Source organism: Podarcis bocagei, assembly GCF_964188305.1.
Source record: "Podarcis bocagei genome assembly, chromosome: Z".
Lineage (NCBI taxonomy): Eukaryota > Metazoa > Chordata > Lepidosauria > Squamata > Lacertidae > Podarcis > Podarcis bocagei.
In genome coordinates, this window is record NC_138140.1 from 8,477,975 (window position 1) to 8,499,828 (window position 21,854).

Sequence of the window (21,854 nt, forward strand, 5' to 3'; positions counted from 1 at the left end):
GTTCTACCAAGGTGGGGGATGTCAGCCAGACATCATGGCACACACACACACACACACACAAAGCTTTTATTGTTGCTCTGGGCAGGTGCCCTAGAATCTTGAGTTTTCATTGTTTTTTAAAATGTAAGCCTTTAGCTGGAAAGAAAGTTATGAAGCGAAATCTGCAGTTACCTTTTAAAGTGATTTCTGTAAAATGGGAATGACTGTGATGTGACCACTGAGCAGATTTCTACCCCCCACCCCCACCCCAGAATTGTGGAATGCTCCCAGCAACAGCATCAGTGTGGGTGGGTGGGTGGGTGAAATCAAGATTGTCTCCACAATCAGGACCTTTCTACAGAAGGCAGCATTTCAACTATGCAGAAGCCAGAAAGTTCTATACAAACAAAAAACCACATGTGTTTACAGCTCTGGCCCCTCCATTCAGGCAATCAAGATGCATTGTCACACTTCAAGGGCATATTCCAGACAAGCAGAAACACTGGAGGAAGGTGGGGAGCAGCATCTGTGAGGTTTGTGGCCTGGACGTGTCACATTCTGCTCCAGACCTTGAGGTTACACACCTCTGCCTTGGATGAGCAAGCAGGTACTGGACTCCTCCAAGGCAACATCCCTGCTTAGGGAAGCCTGGCAGCCTAATGAAATGTAAGCAATGGATTTTATTGGGGGGAAATTTCAAATGGGGATTTGGTCACTTACATAGCACCAAAGAAGAGGACAAAAAGGAGGTACAGAGCGGTCAAGAGTTGCAGGAAGGAAGTCAGGCTGGCTAAAGCTCAGAAGGAGTTCAGGCTTGCAAGAGAGGTTATTAATAATAATAATAATAATAATAATAATAATAATAATAATAAAAGGTTTCTTCAGCAATGTCTGAAGTAATAGGAAGAACAAGCAAATGGTAGGTCCTCTGTGTGGGGAAGACGAAAAAATGCTATTGGTGATAGAGAAAAGATGGAACTACTCAACACCTATTTTGCCTCTGTCTTCACCCAAAAGGAAAGTGATGCCCAGCCTGGTGATAACAGAATAAATGGTGAAAGGAGGGAGCTGCAGCCCAAGATAGGAAAAGAGGTAGTAAGGGAACACCCAGTTACTTTAAATGAATTCATATCTCCAGGGTCTGATGATCTGCATTCAAGGGTACAAAAGGAGCTTGTGGATGTAATCTCAGAGCCTTTGTCTACGATCTTTGAGAATTATTGGAGAACAGGTGAGATCCCTACATACTGGAGCCAGGCAAATGTTGTCCCCATCTTCAAAAGGGGGTGGGGAAGGAAGACCCAGGTAACTACCGACCGTGAGCTTGACATTGATACTAGGGAAGGTCCTAGAACAGATAATTCAACAGTCGGTCTGTGAGCATTTAGAAAAGGGTGCTGTGATTACTAAGACCCAATATGCGTTTCTCAAAAATAAGTCATGCCAGACCAATCTGATTTATTTTTTTAATGGAATTACAAACTTAGTGGATCAGGGGAATGCTGTGGACATAGTGTATCTTGATTTCAGTAAGGCTTTTAACAAAGTTCCCCTTGATATTCTTGTGAGGAGGCTGGTAAAATGTGACAAGTGGGGTGCTGTAGGGTTCTGTCCTGGGCCCATTGTTGTTCAACGTCTTTATAAATGATTTGGATGAAGGAATTGAGGGGATGCTCATCAAATTTGCAGTGACACCAAACTGGGAGCAGTAGCTAATGCCGCAGAAGACAGACTCAGAATTCAAAACGACAATAACATATTGGAGAACTGGGCACAAGCTAACAAAATAAATTTCAATAGGGACAAATGTGTCCATCTCTAGGTGCCACAATTTAAGAAAGCTGTTGGCAAGCTGGAATGTGTGCAGAGGAGGGCAACCAAGATGATCTAGGGTCTGGAAGCTAAGCCTTATGAGGAACGCTTGAAGGAATTGGATATGCTTAGCCTGGAAAAGAGGAGACTGAGAGGAGATATGATAGCCATCTTCAAATATCTAAAGGGCTGTCACATGAAATAGGGAGCATGCTTGCTTTCTCCTGCTCTGGAGGCTAGGACTCAAGGCAATGGCTTCAAGTTACAAGAAAGGAGAACAGTCAAAAAAACTTCCTGACAGTAAGAGCTGTCCGACAGTGGAACAGACTCCCCCGAGAGGAAGTGGACTCTCCTTTCTTGGAGGTTTTTAAGCAGAGGCTGGATGGTCATCTGTCATGGATGCTTTAGCTGAGATTCCCGCATTGCAGAGGGTTGGACTAGATGACTCTTGGGTCCCTTCCAACTCTAGGATTATATAATTCTATGCAATTAGTATATGCTGATTTATGCAAATCTGGGAGTAATTGCTATACTTTAAGCAGAAATCAAATGCATCTTACTCTAGTGGGGAAGACATTAATTAGGTGGTCTGTGTGCTTCCTTGGTCTGCTAACCAGGTGCTTACTGTTGGTGAGCAGCTTCCCTGCACCATAGGAAGCTACCTTTTACTGAGTCAGATCTTTGGTCCCTCTAGCTTCAGTTAGTGTCACTGGTCATTAGTCATTGGTCCATCTAGTCAGTGCCAGTGGCTTTTCAGGGTTTCAGGCAGAATTCTCTCCCATCCCTACCTGGAGACACCAGGAATTGAACCTGGGACCTTCTGCATGCAAAGCAGATCTTCCATCACTGAGGTATGCCTCATGCTGCTCTCCCTTCTTAGGGTTGTTTATCTGCAATCCAGACTTGGACTAGACAGTCATTCAAATGGAGGATTCCTTCAAACAGGCTTCCTTCTCAAATAGAGGAACTTCCTGTGCAAATTAGGGTACATGGGCACCCTAGGTGTGGTAGCTGAATTTCCATCAGGTTCTAATCTCAGGGCACAACACTGCCTGTAATGAGCTTGCAGAGGCAGAGTGAGTGAGTGAGAGTTTCCAAAGAGAAGCTGGCAGGGAGGCGGGGAAGCAGGTTTTTTGCTTTCCAGGGAGTCATTTTGTGTGGCCTACTTCTGAAGCTCCATTTCCATTTTTAGAACAGAGTTAATGTTTCCCCTCTTCAGTCTGATCGTTGCTGCTCATTGTGCCATGGTGACCTGCTGTTTCCAATCTATGGCCTTTGTATAAACTGGATCTACCCGAGGCCCTTTATGGACAGGCCTGGAAAAGGGTGGAAGATAATAGCAACGGCTTTGCTGATAAGAAGCAAGCTTACCGGTGGGTAAGGGTGGGAAATACTGTCCATGTTAGTTGACCTCCATTTCTCATTTAGTGATCCACATCAGTTTGCACTTCTTTTTAAAGTCCTCATGAACATTCATCAGCATTTTAGTGTAAATTTTTCCTACTATGTATATTTTTGAATAGTGGTTAAGAGCGGTAGTCTCGTAATCTGGGGAACCGGGTTTGATTCCCCGCTCCTCCACATGCAGCTGCTGGGTGACCTTGGGCCAGTCACACTTCTTTGAAGTCTCTCAGCCCCACTCACCTCACAGAGTGTTTGTTGTGGGGGAGGAAGGGAAAGGAGAATGTTAGCCGCTTTGAGACTCCTGAAGGGGAGTGAAAGGCGGGATATCAAATCCAAACTCTTCTTCTTCTTCTTCTTCTTCTTCTTCTACTAGACAAATTTTTGCAAGATCATTTTCTCCAACATAATGCATTTATTTGCATGCTATTTCCACTAATATATGCATTTCTGTGCACAGTTTACCCTTGCATAGGCAGTGTTGTGTGCATCACATGACCAGGAGAAATGCATTGCAAAATTCAGAGGTGTGTGAATTTTGAAGGATTGCTGTGTTTCAGATTGCGTTTTGTTTTGGAAAGTGTGAATGAAGTAGGTTTGCCTTGAAATATGAATTGAATTGAATTTCATCCCCTGCCCCTATTAATGGGTGATTTACCTTATCACTTTTCCTTATCACACAACCAAGCGCACACATACACACACACAACCAAAACAATGGCTTCTTGCAAATCATATCAATAACTTGAGTTGGCTGATTTACCAAAAGCCTCTCACAAACATGCTAGTGTTCTTTTCTCATTTTGTCATATGTCAGTTTCCATGCTGTTGATGAGTTGTCTTTCGATGCATCCTCATTTTTTCCAGTCCTGATTGCATTTTCTAGTGCTTCATGATCCAATTAGTGGAGCCAATTTGACTCCCCTAAAATGAAATCTATCTGTGCCCAGCAATGTTCACAAAGTTCAGGCCAGGAGAAAGCACCCTCAGACTGAGGTGAATGAATGTTGTGCTATGTAGTGGGATTGTTCACAGGCCACATCCCTCACCAGACCTACTTCATACCCTCCTTGAATGTTTATCCCAGATGGTTCCAGTAGTAGATAGGTAGCCGTGTTGGTCTGCCATAGTCAAAATAAAAAAAATCCTTCCAGTAGCACCTTAAAGACCAACTAAGTTAGTTCTTGGTATGAGCTTTCGTGTGCATGCACACGAAGAAGTGTCTGAAGTATCTGAAGAAGTGTGCATGCACACGAAAGCTCATACCAAGAACTAACTTAGTTGGTCTTTAAGGTGCTACTGGAAGGATTTTTTTTATTTTATCCCAGATGGGAATGTGCCATTGAGCTCTGATAATACCTCTTGGTTATCGGGATGGAGGATAGAGGGGGAGTGTGTGTAGAAACTAGCCTACTCTACAAAGGTGAGATTTATGTTAATTGCTCTACCCACTTTGCCTTTGGTCACACCCACCATGCCTTTGACATGTCACCCCACAAGGTTGCCCAGAAGAAATAAAGCCATTGTTCGGGGGGGGGGGGGATGATTTTCACCTGTGGTTAAGACAGAGTTGTCTCAAAACTACTTTTCATTTGAAAAGGTGCTCTTCATTTCTGAGTCTATTCCAGATTCCTTTAGGGCAGGGATGTCCAACCAGTAGATTGCAATCTACCGGTAGATTCCTGGCTGATCCTGGTAGATCTTGGGATCTTTACCATGTACAAAAAGTTATGGGGGAGCTTAAAAACTCTGTGCAATCCTTCCCCCCCCCCCCGAAAAGCCCAACAACTCTGGGCACTTCCCTCCTAAAAAAAGCTCAGCAACTCTGGGCAATCCACCCACCTCACACACACTCCTCCTCCCTCCAGTGGCAATGGGTAGATCACTGCCAGTTTTTTTACACTGGGAATAGAAAACAGTTTCTTGAGAGTTGGACATGCCTGCTTTAGGGGTATTGACAAAATTCATGCAGAGCTGCTTTCCTGTGTGAACAAACTATGTCTGCCTTCATTGTGTATGAAGCCTCCTTCCACCTTCTCTTCCCCCTGTCCCAAGGCCCCAGAAAATTACCTCAAGCCTGGGAAAGGCACTGAAGGCAGGGTAGGTGCTCCAAGTCGTTTCCTACTGAGAATTGGGATCACAAGTGTCAATATTTCCAATGGGAAATTCTATGTATAATTTCTACCAATAATTTCTACCACTCAGACTTAGGGAGTGGCTAGGACAGCCACTGATTTGTGTCAGTTTCACCTGTCAATCCCAATTCCACATTAATTTGCAGCGAAAGAAAGAAATTGAACCTGCAGTTTAAGCCTGGTAGTATGGATCAGTTCAGCTGACATCAAAATTACCAGAAATTTATTATTTATATATATATTCCAGCTATTTATATAAATATATATATGGTTTCTAAGTGGTGAAGATTCTAAGTGGTATACAAAGAGATTTTTTTAAATGTAGTTGACAAATGCAATAAAACTTAAAAAATAGAAAACTTAATTAAAAGAAAAAGTCTTCCTCAAGCAACTCTAACCTACAAGAGCATTCCTGAAACACAGTTACAGGAAGATTTTACAGAAGCGTTTACATAGCTCAAAACCTAGCAACACAAGAAACTCACATAGAGCAGTTGCTATTTGCCTGTGATTGGCAAGGCTTTACCCACCCTGGAAGGGCTAATATGCCTGCAAATTTCACCCCTTCTATCAAAAGGAAGGAAAGGTATAGCCATTTTTCTGACCTCAAACAGCAGTGGGATGGGGCAAAGTCCACTCCGATAAAATGAGAGTCAAATAAATTAGGCAGCCTATGGAGCACTTTGGAAATTGTTGGACAGTTTTCTGAAGCTTCAAGTTCAGGGTGAACCAAAATTTATAGTCTGTGCCTATCCCTACTACATAGTAGAACTGGAGGGATGATGGACTGCGCTTTGGGTCTTTGCTAACAAGTTTGACGCCAACCCGTCTTAGCCAAAAACACCAAGCAGTGAAACCTTTCACAGCTGAAGCCCATCCACTGTAGCCATGAATCTATTGACTGCTGTGGGTTATGTCAGATAAACTTTGGATACTTTTTATAAACACAGTTGCTTTGAGTCAGATGTTTGAATAAGTAGCACCAAGGAGTGCATTATGTAATGGTTATATTTAGCTGGCCAGATTTACGGAAAAGCCTTGCCTAAATAAAAGGATCTCCACGCTCCTCATAACTCACTCCTGGAAATGAAACAATCAATTTTGCTCTGTCTGAATAAGCAACTGGCATTCATAATTCAGAATTAGTCATTCTGTGTTCATGTCTCGGTATTTAATCTCCTGTAACTCCTGTTAATTGCATATAATTAGTGCCAAATCATTGAGACATCCCTGTTAGAGATATCCCATTAACAAGAGATTGCAGATGTGCTGAGGTCTGCTTTCCTTCTGAGATATTCTAGCCATGCAAGCAAGAGAGAAAACATAAATAAGCCTCCAACTTCTACTACTAAGAGCCAGTGTGGTGTAGTGGTTAAGAGCGGTAGTCTTGTAATCTGGGGAACCGGGTTCGCGTCTCCGCTCCTCCACATGCAGCTGCTGGGTGACCTTGGGCCAGTCACACTTCTGTGAAGTCTCTCAGCCCCACTCACCTCACAGAGTGTTTGTTGTGGGGGAGGAAGGGAAAGGAGAATGTTAGCCGCTTTGAGACTCCTGAAGGGGAGTGAAAGGCGGGATATCAAATCCAAACTCTTCTTCTACTAAGATGGCATGACTTCCTCTCCCTTTTGAACAGTCACTTAGCAGTCGATAGCCACTGAGAATACTCTGAACTTATTGAGATTTGTGGGTGCTCCCCCATGTAGAGTCACACTCCATTTTGGGGGGTATTTATCCAAACCTTGGCATTCCCCAAGTTTGCTCTTTCTTCCACCTTTTGCATTTTGGCTGTGTTCCGAGAACTGAGATTACAATTCGGTTCTCCATCCCTGATATATACTATCACCCTTCAGAAGTTTATAGACTCCAACTCCCATCATCCTTATCCACTGGCCTTGCTGATTGGGGTTGATGAGAGATGGAGTCCAACATTTGGAAAGCCGTGGGTTCCCCCATCCCTGGTTTATATGAATGAAATATTACTACATACCCCTCTAAACACCTAACTGATCACAGCATTCTGCAGGACAGGATGTCTTCCACAGACCATCTTATCAGGAGGTCCATTTCTCACAATATTGAAACCAGGACTTTAGTGTGGCAGCACCTACCCTTTAGAATTCCCTCCACTTATATATTGGATAGGCACCTTCTCTTTTGTCCTTTGTGCACCTTCTAAAGATGGCCTTCTTTCAAGAAGCCTTCTAATTTATTTTCTATTTTACTTACTACATTTATATACCACCTTTTCCTCCAAAGAGCTCAATATGGTGTACATGGTTCTCTGCTCTTGTTCTATCCACAGAACAACACTGTGAGGTGGGTTAGGCTGAGGGACAAGTGCCTGGACAAGTCACCAAGTGAGCTTCATGAATGAGTGGGGATTTCATGGGACATTATTGGAGCAATTCATGCTTTACCAGATGAGCCCATGAAGGGGCTGAAGCTCACAGAGCTTTCCTGTAAAATTTGCTAGAAAGAACTCTCTGAGATCACTTCCTTTGTCTGTCTTGGTAGGAAGCTGTAACACTACATAGTTCCTTCCTGCCTAGGTAGCCTCCTCTTTCTTCATCATGCTTCCAAGTTGACCACATATGCATGTCTGAGCTCTGCAGCTCAGAAACCATTTTTGTATTCTTGTAACTTAGATAGTAGTTATAAACCTGCCTTTATTTTGCTTCTGTAAACTGATGCTTCAATACCTAGATTATGTAAGTAAATAATACTTTTATTTCTTTACAAAACAATGTTTGTGTGATTGTTCTTGTTTAAGAGGGGTGGGGAGGGACAGGCAATACCAGGAAAATCCAGCCTGCCTTAAAATCATCCTGGATTGTTGTTCCTAGAATGTCAAATCAAACTTGTCTTAGTTTCCAAATTTAAGCTACAAAGGATGATACTTTGAAGATCTTATTAATGTGAGCAAGGAATACCGGTAAATAATAAGTAAACAATATATCCTCTCTTAGTGTCTTAAACCCATTCCTACATATGTGAATCTTGGTCTCCCAGGTCCTAATCTGACACTCTAATCATTACACCACACTGGTTCTAAATAGTTATATTTTATCCCAGTTGTTGTATGTGCTGTGTGTGTATGTTTCTATTTGCAATTGTTTCAAAGATTTATATATAAGTAGCCATTTTACATATGTACCGGTATTTGTTATGTTGTATATCATTTTGGGATGGCTCAGGGGAAGCAATTAATAAATGAAATGAAATACCGTAATTATATATTAAGATCAACAACAGTAAACCATGCCTGTTTCTTGAGAGTGTCTAGAATTCACCCTTAGAGAGATTGGGTTTCTCTTATTTTACCATTGCAAATCAAGTTCCTTTGCATTTGTTTAGCCAGAGAGAAAGGGAATCATCTTTCCCTTTGGTGATGGCTTCATGCTGTGAGTTCCTTTTGAAATTCTATCCATGCCTGCCCATCATTACATCTGCTATAAACAAAGGGATCCATTTACAGCCATCCCCAAACAACACTAGCAAAAGTTCCTGTCACACACAGCTTTTTTTCTCTTTTGCGATGGAAGAGTCACAGGCCAATTCAAGTAAGTATGTATGTATGTATGTATGTATGTGTATAAAATAAAATAAATAAAATAAAATAAAAATGTATAGCAGAAATATAGGAAGCTGTCTTATGTTCAGGTCATTAGACCACCTAACTCAATATTGTCCACACTGACTGGCAGTGGCTTTCTAGGATTTCATTGTTGTTGTTTAGTCGTGTCCGACTCTTCGTGACCCCATGGACCAGAGCACGCCAGGCACTCCTGTCTTCCGCTACCTCCCGCAGTTTGGTCAAACTCATGTTGGTAGCTTCGAGAACACTGTCCAACCATCCCGTCCTCTGTTGTCTCCTTCTCCTTGTGGCCAAAGTATTGGAGTCTCAGCTTCAGGATCTGTCCTTCCAGTGGGCACTCAGGGCTGATTTCCTTCAGAATGGATCGGTTTGATTTTCTCGCAGTCCATGGGACTCTCAAGAGTCTCCTCCAGCACCATAATTCAAAAGCATCAATTCTTCGGCGATCAGCCTTCTTTATGCTCCAGCTCTCACTTCCATACATCACTACTGGGAAGACCATAGCTTTAACTATGTTAAGCTATAGTGATCCATGAAGGGGAGGATTTCATTAGGGGAGCTTATTCTCAGCCCTACCTGGAGATGCCATGTGACCTTCTGAATGCAGCACAGGTGCTCTGCCACTGAGCTATTGCCCTTCCCCTCATAGATAAATTTGTCAGGTAATGACAGAGCACCTTTGTTTATAACAATGCAAGAGCAGCAAGAGAGGTTGCTGTTGGCATGCCTTCAGCCACTGTTTCTTCCCAGTTAGGAACATCTGAAGAGCTCTGTTTTGTCAGGTCACAGTCCCACCTAGTATTATTAGCAGACAGGGCTTTTTGACTATTTACTTATGACTGATATTCTCTTTTAGTTTGCTATTATTGATCTTCGTGTTTTATTTGCTTGAAATGTGTTGTATGGATCTTCTGTTGTGTGAGCCATTCTAAGACCTTTTAAAAAGAAAAAAGAAAAAAAGAAGCAGCAATGAATGAATTAAATGACAACAACTATGATGATTGGAACATCCTAGAAACATCAGAAAAGCCCTGCTGAATCAGATTAAACACCCATCCAGCCCCACATTGTGTTCTCACAATGGCCAACCAGATGCTTCTCAGAAGCCCACAAAGAGGACAGGAGTTCAACCGCACATGGGTACACATATACTTGAGTATGAATGTTCACATTCCAGATCCCTGTCATTGTGAATATATATTCTTGATGCTTGTCCCAAATACCCACTGCTGCTGATAATCTCTGCCTTCAAAGAATAGCTCCAATCAGCCACAGCCAACATCATCAATGATCTGGGGAGATTGAAGTTGAATTCCAGCAATATCCAAAGAGATAAATGTTCCCCATCCCTGCAATAAAGTAAAATAACAAGGGAAAATCCTTAAATCCCTATTTTATTTTCCCACTTTCTCCATACAGTTGAACCATCGAAGGCAGAGAGTCATTTACCCATTAAGAAAGAGCAGCAATGGCAATGACATATATCAAAAGTCTTCTCACTCCTGCTGCGTCAAAAGCTGCAATCCACTCAATCTGCCTCCTCTCTCCTTTTTCTTTTTCTTTTAAAAAACCCAAACACTTTCAAGACACATTGGTTCCCCCCCACCAAGTGCCAAAAGATGGCCTGTGGCCCAGAGTCTTTTGGCAGCAACTGGATCTACTAGCAGATTTTCCTTAAGCAAGGCAAGCCATTTCAAGCTGTTCCCCATGAAAGCCTCCTCTGACTGCCACTGTTCATTTTTGTTAATCTGCCCTAATGAGGTCCCTTGCATCACATTGGAGCATGCACAAGTGAGTTGACCTCACCGGTTCCTCCAAGTTCCCACACCAGAGTGCCTGGCAGCTTGAAATATATAAGCAGAGAGAAATTGACCTGAGTTAGAGAAGGCTGCCGAACAAGAACATTGGCACTTCTGTGGCAGCTTTTTCAAACCTGATGATGTTCAGAACTCCAATTCCAACCGGCTCTAATCTGCATGGTCAATAATAATGGGAGTTGTAGTTCAAAACATCTGGAGGGCACCAGCTTGGGGAAGGCTGTTCTATGGCCTCTGGTTATTGGGGGTTTTCAGGGACTGCAGAACTTGGAACTTGAACACCACAAAACTAACCAAACTATTACAGATTATATCCAAACTCTGGTAACGTTTGGACTTAGCTGAAGGCTTCAGGTTGGGGTCTCAAGCCACAGAACCACCTTCAGGCAGAAAAGGTAATAGGTAATAGGTAAAGGATCCCTGGGTGGTTAAGTCCAGTTAAAGACAACTATGGGGTGCAGTGCTTCATCTTGCTTCAGGCCGAGGAAGCCAGCTTTTGTCCACGGACAGATATCAATGACCTGCCTTGGTATAAATGAGTTTTCTATTTTCTACATCAGTGAATACAGAAACCTGCGGCTCTCCCAGTGTTGTTGAACTCCATCAGCCCCAGACAGCATGGCCAATGGTCAGGGGTGATGGGAGCTGTAATCCAATGGCATCTGGAAGACCTCCAGTTCCCCACCCCTGTTCCATATGATTTATTTATTTTTTTAAGATATTTATTAAGATTTTCAAAATATTACAAAAGAAAAAAAAGAAAAAAGAAAAATACAAAATAAAAATAGTTAAAAACAATTCAGTCTTTCAATCACTTATCTTTCATTTGCTTATTTCCCGGACCTCCTCACGCCTCCCTTTTCTGTATTCCAATTCAGTTTGTTAGTTCAGCAAATCCCTCCCCTCTTTGTTTATCCTAGTCTTCAATCTTAAAGTATTGTAACATTAGATTTTTACCTATTAATAGTCCATTTTTTTCATATTCCCTTATAACATTACAGCTAGAAACCACTTAGTTTCTATCCAACATCATTCTAACATTCATTAATTTTACAATATTTCTGTAAATAGTCTTTAAACTTTTTCCAATCTTCTTCCACCGACTCTTCTCCCTGGTCTCGGATTCTGCCAGTCATTTCTTCCAGTTCCATATAGTCCATCACCTTCATCTGCCATTCTTCCAAGGTGGGTAGATCTTGTGTCTTCCAATACTTTGCAATAAGTATTCTTGCTGCTGTTGTGGCATACATACAGAAAGTTCTATCCTTCTTTGGCACCAATTGGCCAACTATGCCCAGCAGGAAGGCCTCTGGTTTCTTTAGAAAGGTATATTTAAATACCTTTTTCATTTCATTATAGATCATCTCCCAGAAAGCCTTAATCTTTGGGCACGTCCACCAAAGGTGAAAGAATGTACCTTCGTTTTCTTTACATTTCCAACATTTATTATCGGGCAAATGATAGATTTTTGCAAGCTTGACTGGTGTCATGTACCACCTGTATATCATTTTCATAATATTCTCTCTTAGGGCATTACATGCCGTAAATTTCATACCTGTAGTCCACAACTGTTCCCAGTCAGCCATCATTATGTTATGTCCAACATCTTGTGCCCATTTAATCATAGCAGATCTCACCGTTTCATCCTGAGTATTCCATTTCAACAGCAAGTTATACATCTTTGACAAAATCTTAGTTTTAGGTTCTAACAGTTCTGTTTCTAATTTTGATTTTTCCACCTGGAAGCCAATTTTCTTGTCCAAATTGTATGCCTCCATTATCTGATAATAATGAAGCCAGTCTCGCACTTTATCTTTTAGTTTCTCGAAACTCTGCAGTTTCAATTTGTCTCCTTCTTGTTCCAAAGTTTCCCAATATTTCGGCCATTTGGCCTCCATATTGAGCTTTTTCTGAGCCTTTGCTTCCATCGGTGACAATGATTTAATACTATGGGGAGTATATGAAAAGTTTTACCCATGCACAGTGCATTCTATTGCATTAACAATTGTGTCTATATTTGCCTGTGTATTGTGTTGGATTTTTTTTGGCAGGGGGAGTCTCAACAAGGAGCTCATTTAACAGCTCATCTCAACATCCCTGACAATTGTTTGTACTGGCTGGGGTGGATGGGAGCTGTAGTCCAGGGCCACAGGTTCCTCATCCTTGTTTTAAGCTACATGGTGGCTATTGCTGCATCTTTTGACAGCTAATTCCATGAGTTGCAATCTTGGTGGATCAGGGGAATTCTGTGGACATAGTGCATCTTGATTTCAGTAATGCTATGGACACCGCCCCCCCCCCCATGATATTCTTGTAAGGAAGCTGCTAAAATGTGGGTTCCGCAAGGTAACTGCATTTGACCGAACTTGATAATACCCAGAGGTTTCTAGATTATCTAGCCCATGCATCTAGATTCTTTTAGAGTATTTCATAAGAAGTCCTAATAATAATAATAATATCTTCTGACCAATGGAGGCTGTTCCTCATTAGAACTGGTGGTGCAGAAGGCTGGGATCCCAACAGCAGGTGCCACCAGAGTCAATGACAGGCACAGCCAGAGCCAAAGATATAGGTAGAGCAAACTAATTATTTTCTTAATAAAAAAATTCCTTCCAGTAGCACCTTAAAGACCAACTAAGTAAAATTATTTTCTTGTTCGCCTTCTACTCTCTGTTGGGTTCTACAAAAAAGGAGGAGGAAGCTGACAGGCAGGGCCACTCCCTGCAATGGTTGGAACTAGAAAGGCAATGAGGTCTGGGATGTGCTAAGGACAGGCTGAGGTTGGTGGGGCAATGCCCCACTAGCCCCAATAAACCAGTCTCCACTGCTTATGGTTTTCCTGCATGATGCACACATACACTAGTGCTAACAGCATCCTGGCAGAAAAGTACTCCTGTTGAGATATGACAGGCATACACTATCCATACTTTACAGAAACAACTAAAGGCATTTTTGTTTTGACAAGGTGGATGAAAAGGTATCTGCCTTGGGTGTTCATTTTGTTGTTTTCTGTAGGTGCTTAGAAGTACTTTTAGTTGTTTTATGGTATATTTGTTAATTGCCTAGAGAAATGTAAAAAAGGGAGGGCTATGCACAGCCTCCCCACCAATGGAATGCCCCCCCCCAATTCCCCCCAACCTAGGCTGGGCTGACCCAGGGAACATCCAACCTGGATCTGGCCCCAAATCAACTCAGTGGTAGGAATGGTTTTTAAATCCTAATTATAAACATGACTGTGAGGGGCAGAGGAAGGAGGTTCTGTGTGTCCATCCCCTCCTCTTGACCACATTGCAGAACAGGAGGGTCCATCCTGCTGAGTGATGTTTCACTAGCACATTCCCTGAAATTATCATGCTGGCGTATCACACATCTGCAGCCTGCTGGTTTGAATCACCTTAGGGTTCAATCCTGCTCAGTATTAATGTGCTCTTGTGTGTATCATCTGGGAATAGATGCATAGATGAATAGCCAAATCTTCTTCCTACTTGATGCTTCGTACCCTAAGACAGCCCCAGCCACTTTGGAATCCTTGACCCAGGGCAGTCTAGAACTTGCTCCCCTTCAGCCAAAGCCTGGATCCCCCTCCATTGGTCCTGTTTTGTTCAGGATGTGTGACTGAAACCAGTTCACAGGCCTAAAATTAACAACAGCAACATTCTATGATTCTATGATTCTTCCTGATTGATGGAGCTAGAGGTATCATGAGCCCACCTCCTTGGTTTAGCATCTCTCTAAGCATACTTAAGTAATTATGGGCACACAGTGGCCTCTCTCTTGCCTCTCTTGTTTCAACAGAATTAATCTGCTGTGCCCCAGGGGCTCTGTGTTTTATTATGAAAAGGTAAACTGAGCTACCAAGAAGTAATTGGCAGAAGCCAGTGCCTTAGGATTTTCACTGGAGAAATGTTGGAGGGTATGGAATTATCTGACCCCCGAGCCGTCTGAAGACAACCTGGTCTAGGGAATATTTTTTTAAAATGTTTCTTGTTTTATTATGTTTTTGTATGTGTTGGAAGCTGCCCAGAGCACCTAGGGCAATGCAATAAGATGTATAGGGTATGAATAGGAAAATTATCAATATGGAATGGGATGTCCCTCGTTTCATCGGTGGAATGTTGGAGGGCATACAAGGGGTGCAAGCAATAACAAAGCCATCCGACTTAACAGTGCAAAGTGTAGGGAGGTTCAAGCTACCCTCATCTTCAGGAATACAATTATGGATTTGAGAAGTTGTTTTGCTGCTCCCAGTGAATGGTGTTTTTTATTTACTGCATTTGAGGTTTCAATATTATGTACTGGATTTCTAGTTCTTTTTTATTTCTTTGAGTGTTTGTTTGAACTGAATAGCATGGTAGAATAACAACAAGAGCAACAACAATAGATGCAAAAATGGGTGTGGCAACAGATGTAACTCTTACCTTCTGTACAGTTGGCTACATCCCAACCGTGCTAAATATACACACAAACATCATCCAGTCAAGCAAGAGGCATTGTAATAGTCCATGAACTCATTCCAGCCAAGCAAAAGCACTCAAGGGAGGACATGGAAAAGGACTGGTGATGGGCGTGGCATAGGGAGAGTGGGTGTAGCTCAGGGAGAGTCCAAAGTGCCAGGTAGAGAGACCTTGAAGGCTGCATTTAGCCCCCAGACCTAAGGTTCCCCACCGCAGGCTAATATTTCAAGAGCCACACAAAGGCCTCATCCAGATGATGAGGACCTTCCCCACCAATCAAGGAAGCTCGGAAGGACACATTTTCTTCTAGATCAATCCAAGGGGTGTTCACCCATCTCTATTCCATATCACTTTCTAGATTTGGTTCAAGGTGCTGGTGTTGACTCCACAACAACTTAAATGGTTTGGGCTCAGCATATCCTAGAGTCTGCATCTGCCACTCTGTTTCACCACAGTTTTGAAGGTCTTATTCAGTTGCAAACTGATCGCTTCTGAACTCACTGCTGACCTCTTCCTGGAGGTCAACCACCCTGTCATGATATTGGTTTCACAGAGAAGTAACTTGCTCCATGTAACTTTAACTGTTGCAGGACCATTGATAGGAGGGAGAGCTGATCGGCACAATCACATCGAAACGAGCTTTTCTCATTGTTCCTTTCTATTGTGAACATAAAGGAGATTTGAAGCCATAAGAGAATTCCCAAGGAACTGAACCTCAACATGGGCCTCCATGTTTGGGTACTGGCCTTGGTGACCATCGCTTTATTCCATCAACACGTTCATGGTGGACTCATCAAAAGAATTATTCGGCAGAAGAGGGAGGCTGGACTCAATGTCACATTGCCGGAGGACAGCCAGCCTGTGGTCTTTAACCATGTCTACAATATTAAAGTCCCCGCAGGCAACCTCTGCTCTGTGGACTTGGACTCAGCAAGTGGCGACTCAGAACTCAAGACTCAGACTGAGCAGGACAAGCAATACCAGGAGCATACATTGAATGAGGAGAACCAGATTGTCTTCACACACAGGATAAACATCCCACGACGGGCTTGTGGCTGTGCAGCAGCCCCTGATATCAAGGATCTCCTAAGTAGGTTGGAGGAACTGGAGGGACTGGTGTCCTCTCTGCGAGACCAGTGCACCAGTGGATCCGGGTGCTGCCCCAGTGGACAACCAGCAATAGGTATGGCAAAGCAGATGCTCCAACTACTGAGCTATGGCCCTTCAACAATGTAATGACTGGGGTGCTGAGTTAGGAACAAAGGAAGCTGCCTTATGCTGAGCCAGACCACTGGTCCATCTAGTCCAGCATTGTCTACACTTACTGACAACAGCTCTCCAAAGTTTCAGGCAGGGGGATCTTCCTGTCCTACCAGGAGATGCTGGGAATAATAATAATTTATTATTTATACCCCGCCCATCTGGCTGGGTTTCGCCAGCCACTCTGGGTGGCTCCCAACAGAATTAAAAGCACAATAAAACATCAGACATTAAAAACTTCCTGAACAGCGCTGCCTTCAGATGTCTTCTAAAAGCCAGATAGTTGTTTATTTCCTTGACATCTGATGGGAGGGCATTCCACAGCATGGGTGCTACCAGTGAGAAGGCCCACTGCCTGGTTCCCTGTAAGCTCACTTCTTGCAGTGAGGGAACCATCAGAAGACCCTCGGAGGAGGACCTCAGTGTCCGGGCTGAACAATGGGGGTGGAGATGCTTCTTCAGGTATACTGGGCCGAGGCCATTTAGGGCTTTAAAGGTCAGCACCAACACTTTGAATTGTGTTCAGAAACATACTGGGAGCCAATGTAGGTCTTTCAGGACCAGTGTTATATGGTCTCGACTGCCACTCCCAGTAACCAGACCAGCTGCCGAATTCTGGAGCAGATGCTCCAGTGCATGCAGAGCAGATGTTCTACCACCAAGCCATAACAACAGGTGTTATTGTTGTGGGATTCAGAAATGCTGCACAGTAAACTGCTGATTCCTCATATGTTTGCTGTCCTAAAAGGCTTTCAGTCTATTAGGTGGACCCAAATAAATAAATCAGGAAAGGAAGGTGTAGTCGAGAAAGGCCCATGATGGATAACAGGTACACGGTGCAGTTGTTTTATTTGTTCATTCTGTTTAATAATGTATACCTCACATTCCCAAATATTTCTTCAAAGAGCCTACTTACACATTCAGAACACAAAATGAATAAAGCATTCAACATTTAAAGGGGAATCAATATTAAATCTTATTAGCAGTCACAAAATAAACCCCAGTGTGGCTGGTACTTTTCCCTGTTTTAAATGGTGAGTGTGTTGTGAATAGACTGTGGGTAGCTAGGGATTCTATCTCACTTTTGTGCAATAAGTTGCATTCTGGCCATGCAAAAGTGAGATGTCTGTACACACACATCACATTTCTCCATCTCCCATCCAGGCAAGCAAGAAGCATTATCAAAGAAGCATTCCAGCCACCCAAATGTACTCAGGCTGGATGCAGCCTATGGGAGGGTCTATGATCTGGAGAGAGTCATTTTGAGGGCCAAAAAAAGAGGCATGGAGGGTTGTGTATGGCTCTGTAGCCTGAGTTTCCCAACCCTGGGTAGGTGGATAGACTATATGCAAGGAGGTGGTGCATCACAGTTAGGAAGCAATTGGTATTGGCTGTAGGCACCCTACTAGAGGACGGGCCTTAGCAGGAGCATGGTAATACAGGCCCCTGTTGTCAGCCCTGGAAAAGCATTCCCCATGCACCCTTCATCCAGTGAGCTCTGAACAGGCTCGAAAAGGCCGCACGAAAACAATCCTGCATTCACACATACATTTGCAGCTATTGAGATTCCTCCCCACCATCAGCGCAGGTTTATGAATCAAGAATGCCAAGGAAGGCAGAAAAGTCAGTGAACCAACTTCTCATTATCATTAATTGCTTAATGCCAAAATAAGTATGTAAGTGGGTTACAAAAACAGCTACACAAATATAAAAACATCCATAATGAAAAGGCACATTGTGTTGTATCAAATGTAAATTCTATCATGTTAAAGGCATTTAGTGGCATATGTGTTCTGTTTGTGAATGCTGTTGCACAAGAAAACGCATAAGCAGGTTTGTGGTAAATTTGCTGCGCAACATATTTGGCACTCTGTCCTGCAATGAATTTCATCTTGCCCACGGCTAACACTCAGTTGTCCACTAGCCCAAGAGGCTTTTGCTTCAGCAGACAGAGACATAGCTCAGAGAAGACTCACTGAAATTAATTGTCGTGACTAATTTCAATGAGTCTGTTCCAGATATAATTTAGTTGGAGAATAAAACATTAAAACAATATAAACTTGCATCATCAAAACATGTAACAAAACAATCCCATTAAAGCAGTTAAAACAGGAGGCTCAAGTCAAGAGAACAAGGGAACGCCTACGTAAGTATTGTCAGAAGCTGAAACGATGCCAGTACAGGTGATTGGTTGGTTTTTCCCCAAGTTTGATTTTTTTGAAAATTTCTGACTTAAACCAGGAGTTGGAAAGAGTAGCAGTGTGCCTCTGAGTACCAGTTCTTGGGAATCACAAGTTTGGGAATGGGCTGTTGTGCTCAGGTCCTGCTAGTGGGATTCCCATAAGCATCCAGGCAACCACTGTGATAACAGGATGCTGGACTAGATGGGCTGTTGCCCTGATCCGGCAGGGCTCTTCTCATGTGTTTATGTTAATGGAGGGAAACTTCTAATCCTTAATGTTTTCTGGTGCTTCTTTGTTAGCTGTTGCTGTTTTTTTTTATGATGGCATGCTTCCTTGTTTCACTGGCACAGGTCACATTGATGCTACTCCCTACTGCAGTGGACGGGGAAACTACAGTAATGATGTCTGTGGCTGCATCTGTGAACCTGGTTGGAAGGGCCCCAACTGCTCTGAACCAGAATGCCCCCAGAATTGCAACAACAGAGGGCAATGTGTCAATGGCAAGTGCATTTGTGATGAAGGCTTCACAGGGGAGGACTGTGGGCAACTGACATGTCCTGGGGACTGCAATGACCAAGGCAAATGTGTTGATGGCAAGTGTGTGTGTTTTGATGGCTACACCGGGGAGGACTGTAGCCAAGAAGTTTGCTTGGTGCCATGCAGTGAGAATGGGAAATGCGTCAATGGGCAGTGCATCTGTACAGAAGGCTTCAGTGGGACAGACTGCAGCCAATCCCTGTGCCTCAATAATTGCAATAACCGTGGGCGCTGTGTGGAGGAGGAGTGTGAGTGTGACGAAGGTTACACTGGAGAAGATTGCAGTGAGCTTATTTGCCCCAACGACTGCTACGACCGTGGCCGTTGCGTTAATGGGACCTGCTATTGCGATGCTGGGTTCACTGGAGAAGATTGTGGGGAAATGACTTGTCCCAGCAACTGCCATGGGAATGGTCGTTGTGACAAGGGTTCGTGTGTATGCTATGAAGGGTTCATGGGGGATGACTGCGCCAACCGGAGGTGCCCCAAAGACTGCAACAAACGCGGCCGTTGCATTAATGGACAATGTGTGTGCCATGCAGGTTTCCTGGGCCTTGACTGTGGAGAAGTGAGGTGCCCCAGTGACTGCAACAACCACGGTCGCTGTGTGAATGGCCAGTGCGTGTGCAATGAAAAGTACATGGGGGATGACTGCAGTGAACTGCGGTGCCCCAATGACTGCAACAACCGTGGCCGCTGCATCAAGGGGCAGTGTGAGTGTGATGAGAGGTTTATGGGGGATGACTGTGGAGACTTGAAATGCCCTAATGACTGCCACAACCATGGAAGGTGTATCAATGGGCAGTGCGTGTGCAACGAGGGCTTTGTGGGTGAGGACTGTGGGCAGCTGCAGTGCCCCAACGACTGCAACGACCGGGGACGCTGTGTCAATGGCAAGTGTGTGTGTGATGACGCCTTCACTGGGGTGGACTGCAGTGAACTGCGGTGCCCAAAAGACTGCAACAGCCATGGTCGCTGCATCAATGGCCAGTGTGTGTGTGATGAGGGCTACACAGGGGAGGATTGTGCTGAAAGGACCTGCCCCAATGACTGCAACAACCGTGGGCGCTGCATCAATGGTGTGTGTGTTTGCAATGAAGGCTTTGTTGGGGATGACTGCCGAGAACTGGCCTGTGTGAACAACTGCAGTGGCCGAGGCCGTTGCATGAACGGGCAGTGTGTTTGTGAAGAGGGCTTCACCGGGGTAGACTGCAGCCAACTGCAGTGCCCCAAAGACTGCAACAATCAAGGGCGCTGCATCAACGGAGTGTGCATATGCGACGAGGGATACCAGGGACAAGATTGCAGTGAGCAGTCCTGCCCCAACAACTGCAACGATCTCGGCCGCTGTGTCAACGGACAGTGTGTCTGTGAAGAAGGTTATGTAGGCGATGACTGTTCTGATGGTAAGTACCACCCAAACAGTTACCATTATGTGCATGGGCTCCCCGTGGGAAGCAAGGTGGGGCAGTTGCCCACATGGATGAATCACCATTCTCAGTATTCTTTTATTTATTTATTTTTATTTATGAAATTTTAACAGCTTTTATGCACACATTGTACTGTATTCATCACTTCTTTTCCAAAGACTTCCTAATCCATCTCTCTGTGGCATACTATGGAAATCTTGATCTGCTGCATATCTTCATATTTCACCCATTATCATTTCAAGACTTCCTTTTTGATGTTATCTGCTACTCATATGTTAACTCCTACTTGTAGGTTAAATTGTGTATTATACCCTCTAAGATAATCTCCAAAACACCTCCACTTTTTTCTTATCTTTAACTCATCCTTATTCCTTAGTTTTGCCATCATAGTTACTAATTCTATGCATTCTATCCATTTGTTCTGCCAGATTTCCTTTGTGGGTATCTCTTCTGCTTGCCTTTTTTTTTTTTTTTTTTTTTTTTTTTTGCATATACTATTCTAGCTGCAGTGGTTGCGTACAAAAAAAATATTGAGTGTCTTTTTTGGAATGTCATCACCTATTATCTCTAATAGAAAGGCCTCTGGTATTTGGGGAAATGTGAGTTTTAGAATCTGTTTCTAATTCTGTGTGGATAATTTACATGAGCATATTTGCATGACCACCACGTATGGATCAGGGTTCCCTCCACTTCGTGGCACTTCCAGCATAAATTAGACCCTTTTAAATACATTTTCGCTATTTTTTCTGGGTGTCAAGTACCACCGGTACATAATCTTTTGTAGGTTTACTTAATATGTTGTAACCAATATCTGTGGCCCATTTTGTCATTGGCCCATTTTGCCCCACACTTTCTAGGCAGAGGTCTGCACTTTAAAGTTCCAAGCCTCAGTACTCTTTCTTTTCCTCCCCAGAGCTTTCCCTATGAAAACCTGCTCTTTAAAACTGAAGTGCAATGAAAAGCAATTTGGGTTTTCTGTGGATTTCCGTTTCCTCCAATTCAGCTGTAAAGAGCAGGTTTTTGTGGGGAAAGCTCAGGAGCAACAACAACAAAAAAGAGCACTTGGACAGAGCTTTAAAGCATGGAGGGGAAGTAAGAGAAGGCTAGAGTGACGAGAAAAGCAACCTCCTCTCAGCACCCGAAACAAACTGTGTTTCCAGGAGTCTCTGAGGGAAGCCGCTACAGTTTAAAGTGCTATGATACTGTTCTAAATGCATAGTGCAGATGGCTTCAGAGTTAGAAACAAGCTAA

At 43.4% G+C, this 21,854-nt stretch overlaps 1 protein-coding gene across 6 annotated transcripts in view; it reads left to right on the forward strand.

Moving 5' to 3' along the window:
* TNC (tenascin C) overlaps window positions 1-21,854 on the forward strand; it is an 83,270-nt gene that overhangs the window by 15,018 nt on the left and 46,398 nt on the right. For 5 of the 6 annotated variants that reach the window (XM_081179594.1, XM_081179596.1, XM_081179597.1 and 2 more), the window contains exons 2-3: window positions 15,784-16,376; window positions 18,987-20,579. In XM_081179594.1, the coding sequence (XP_081035720.1) occupies window positions 15,914-16,376; window positions 18,987-20,579 (2,056 nt within the window). In that variant the 5' untranslated portion in view covers window positions 15,784-15,913. The remainder of the gene's footprint in view (window positions 1-15,783; window positions 16,377-18,986; window positions 20,580-21,854) is intronic. The other variant, XM_081179595.1, reaches the window with a different exon arrangement.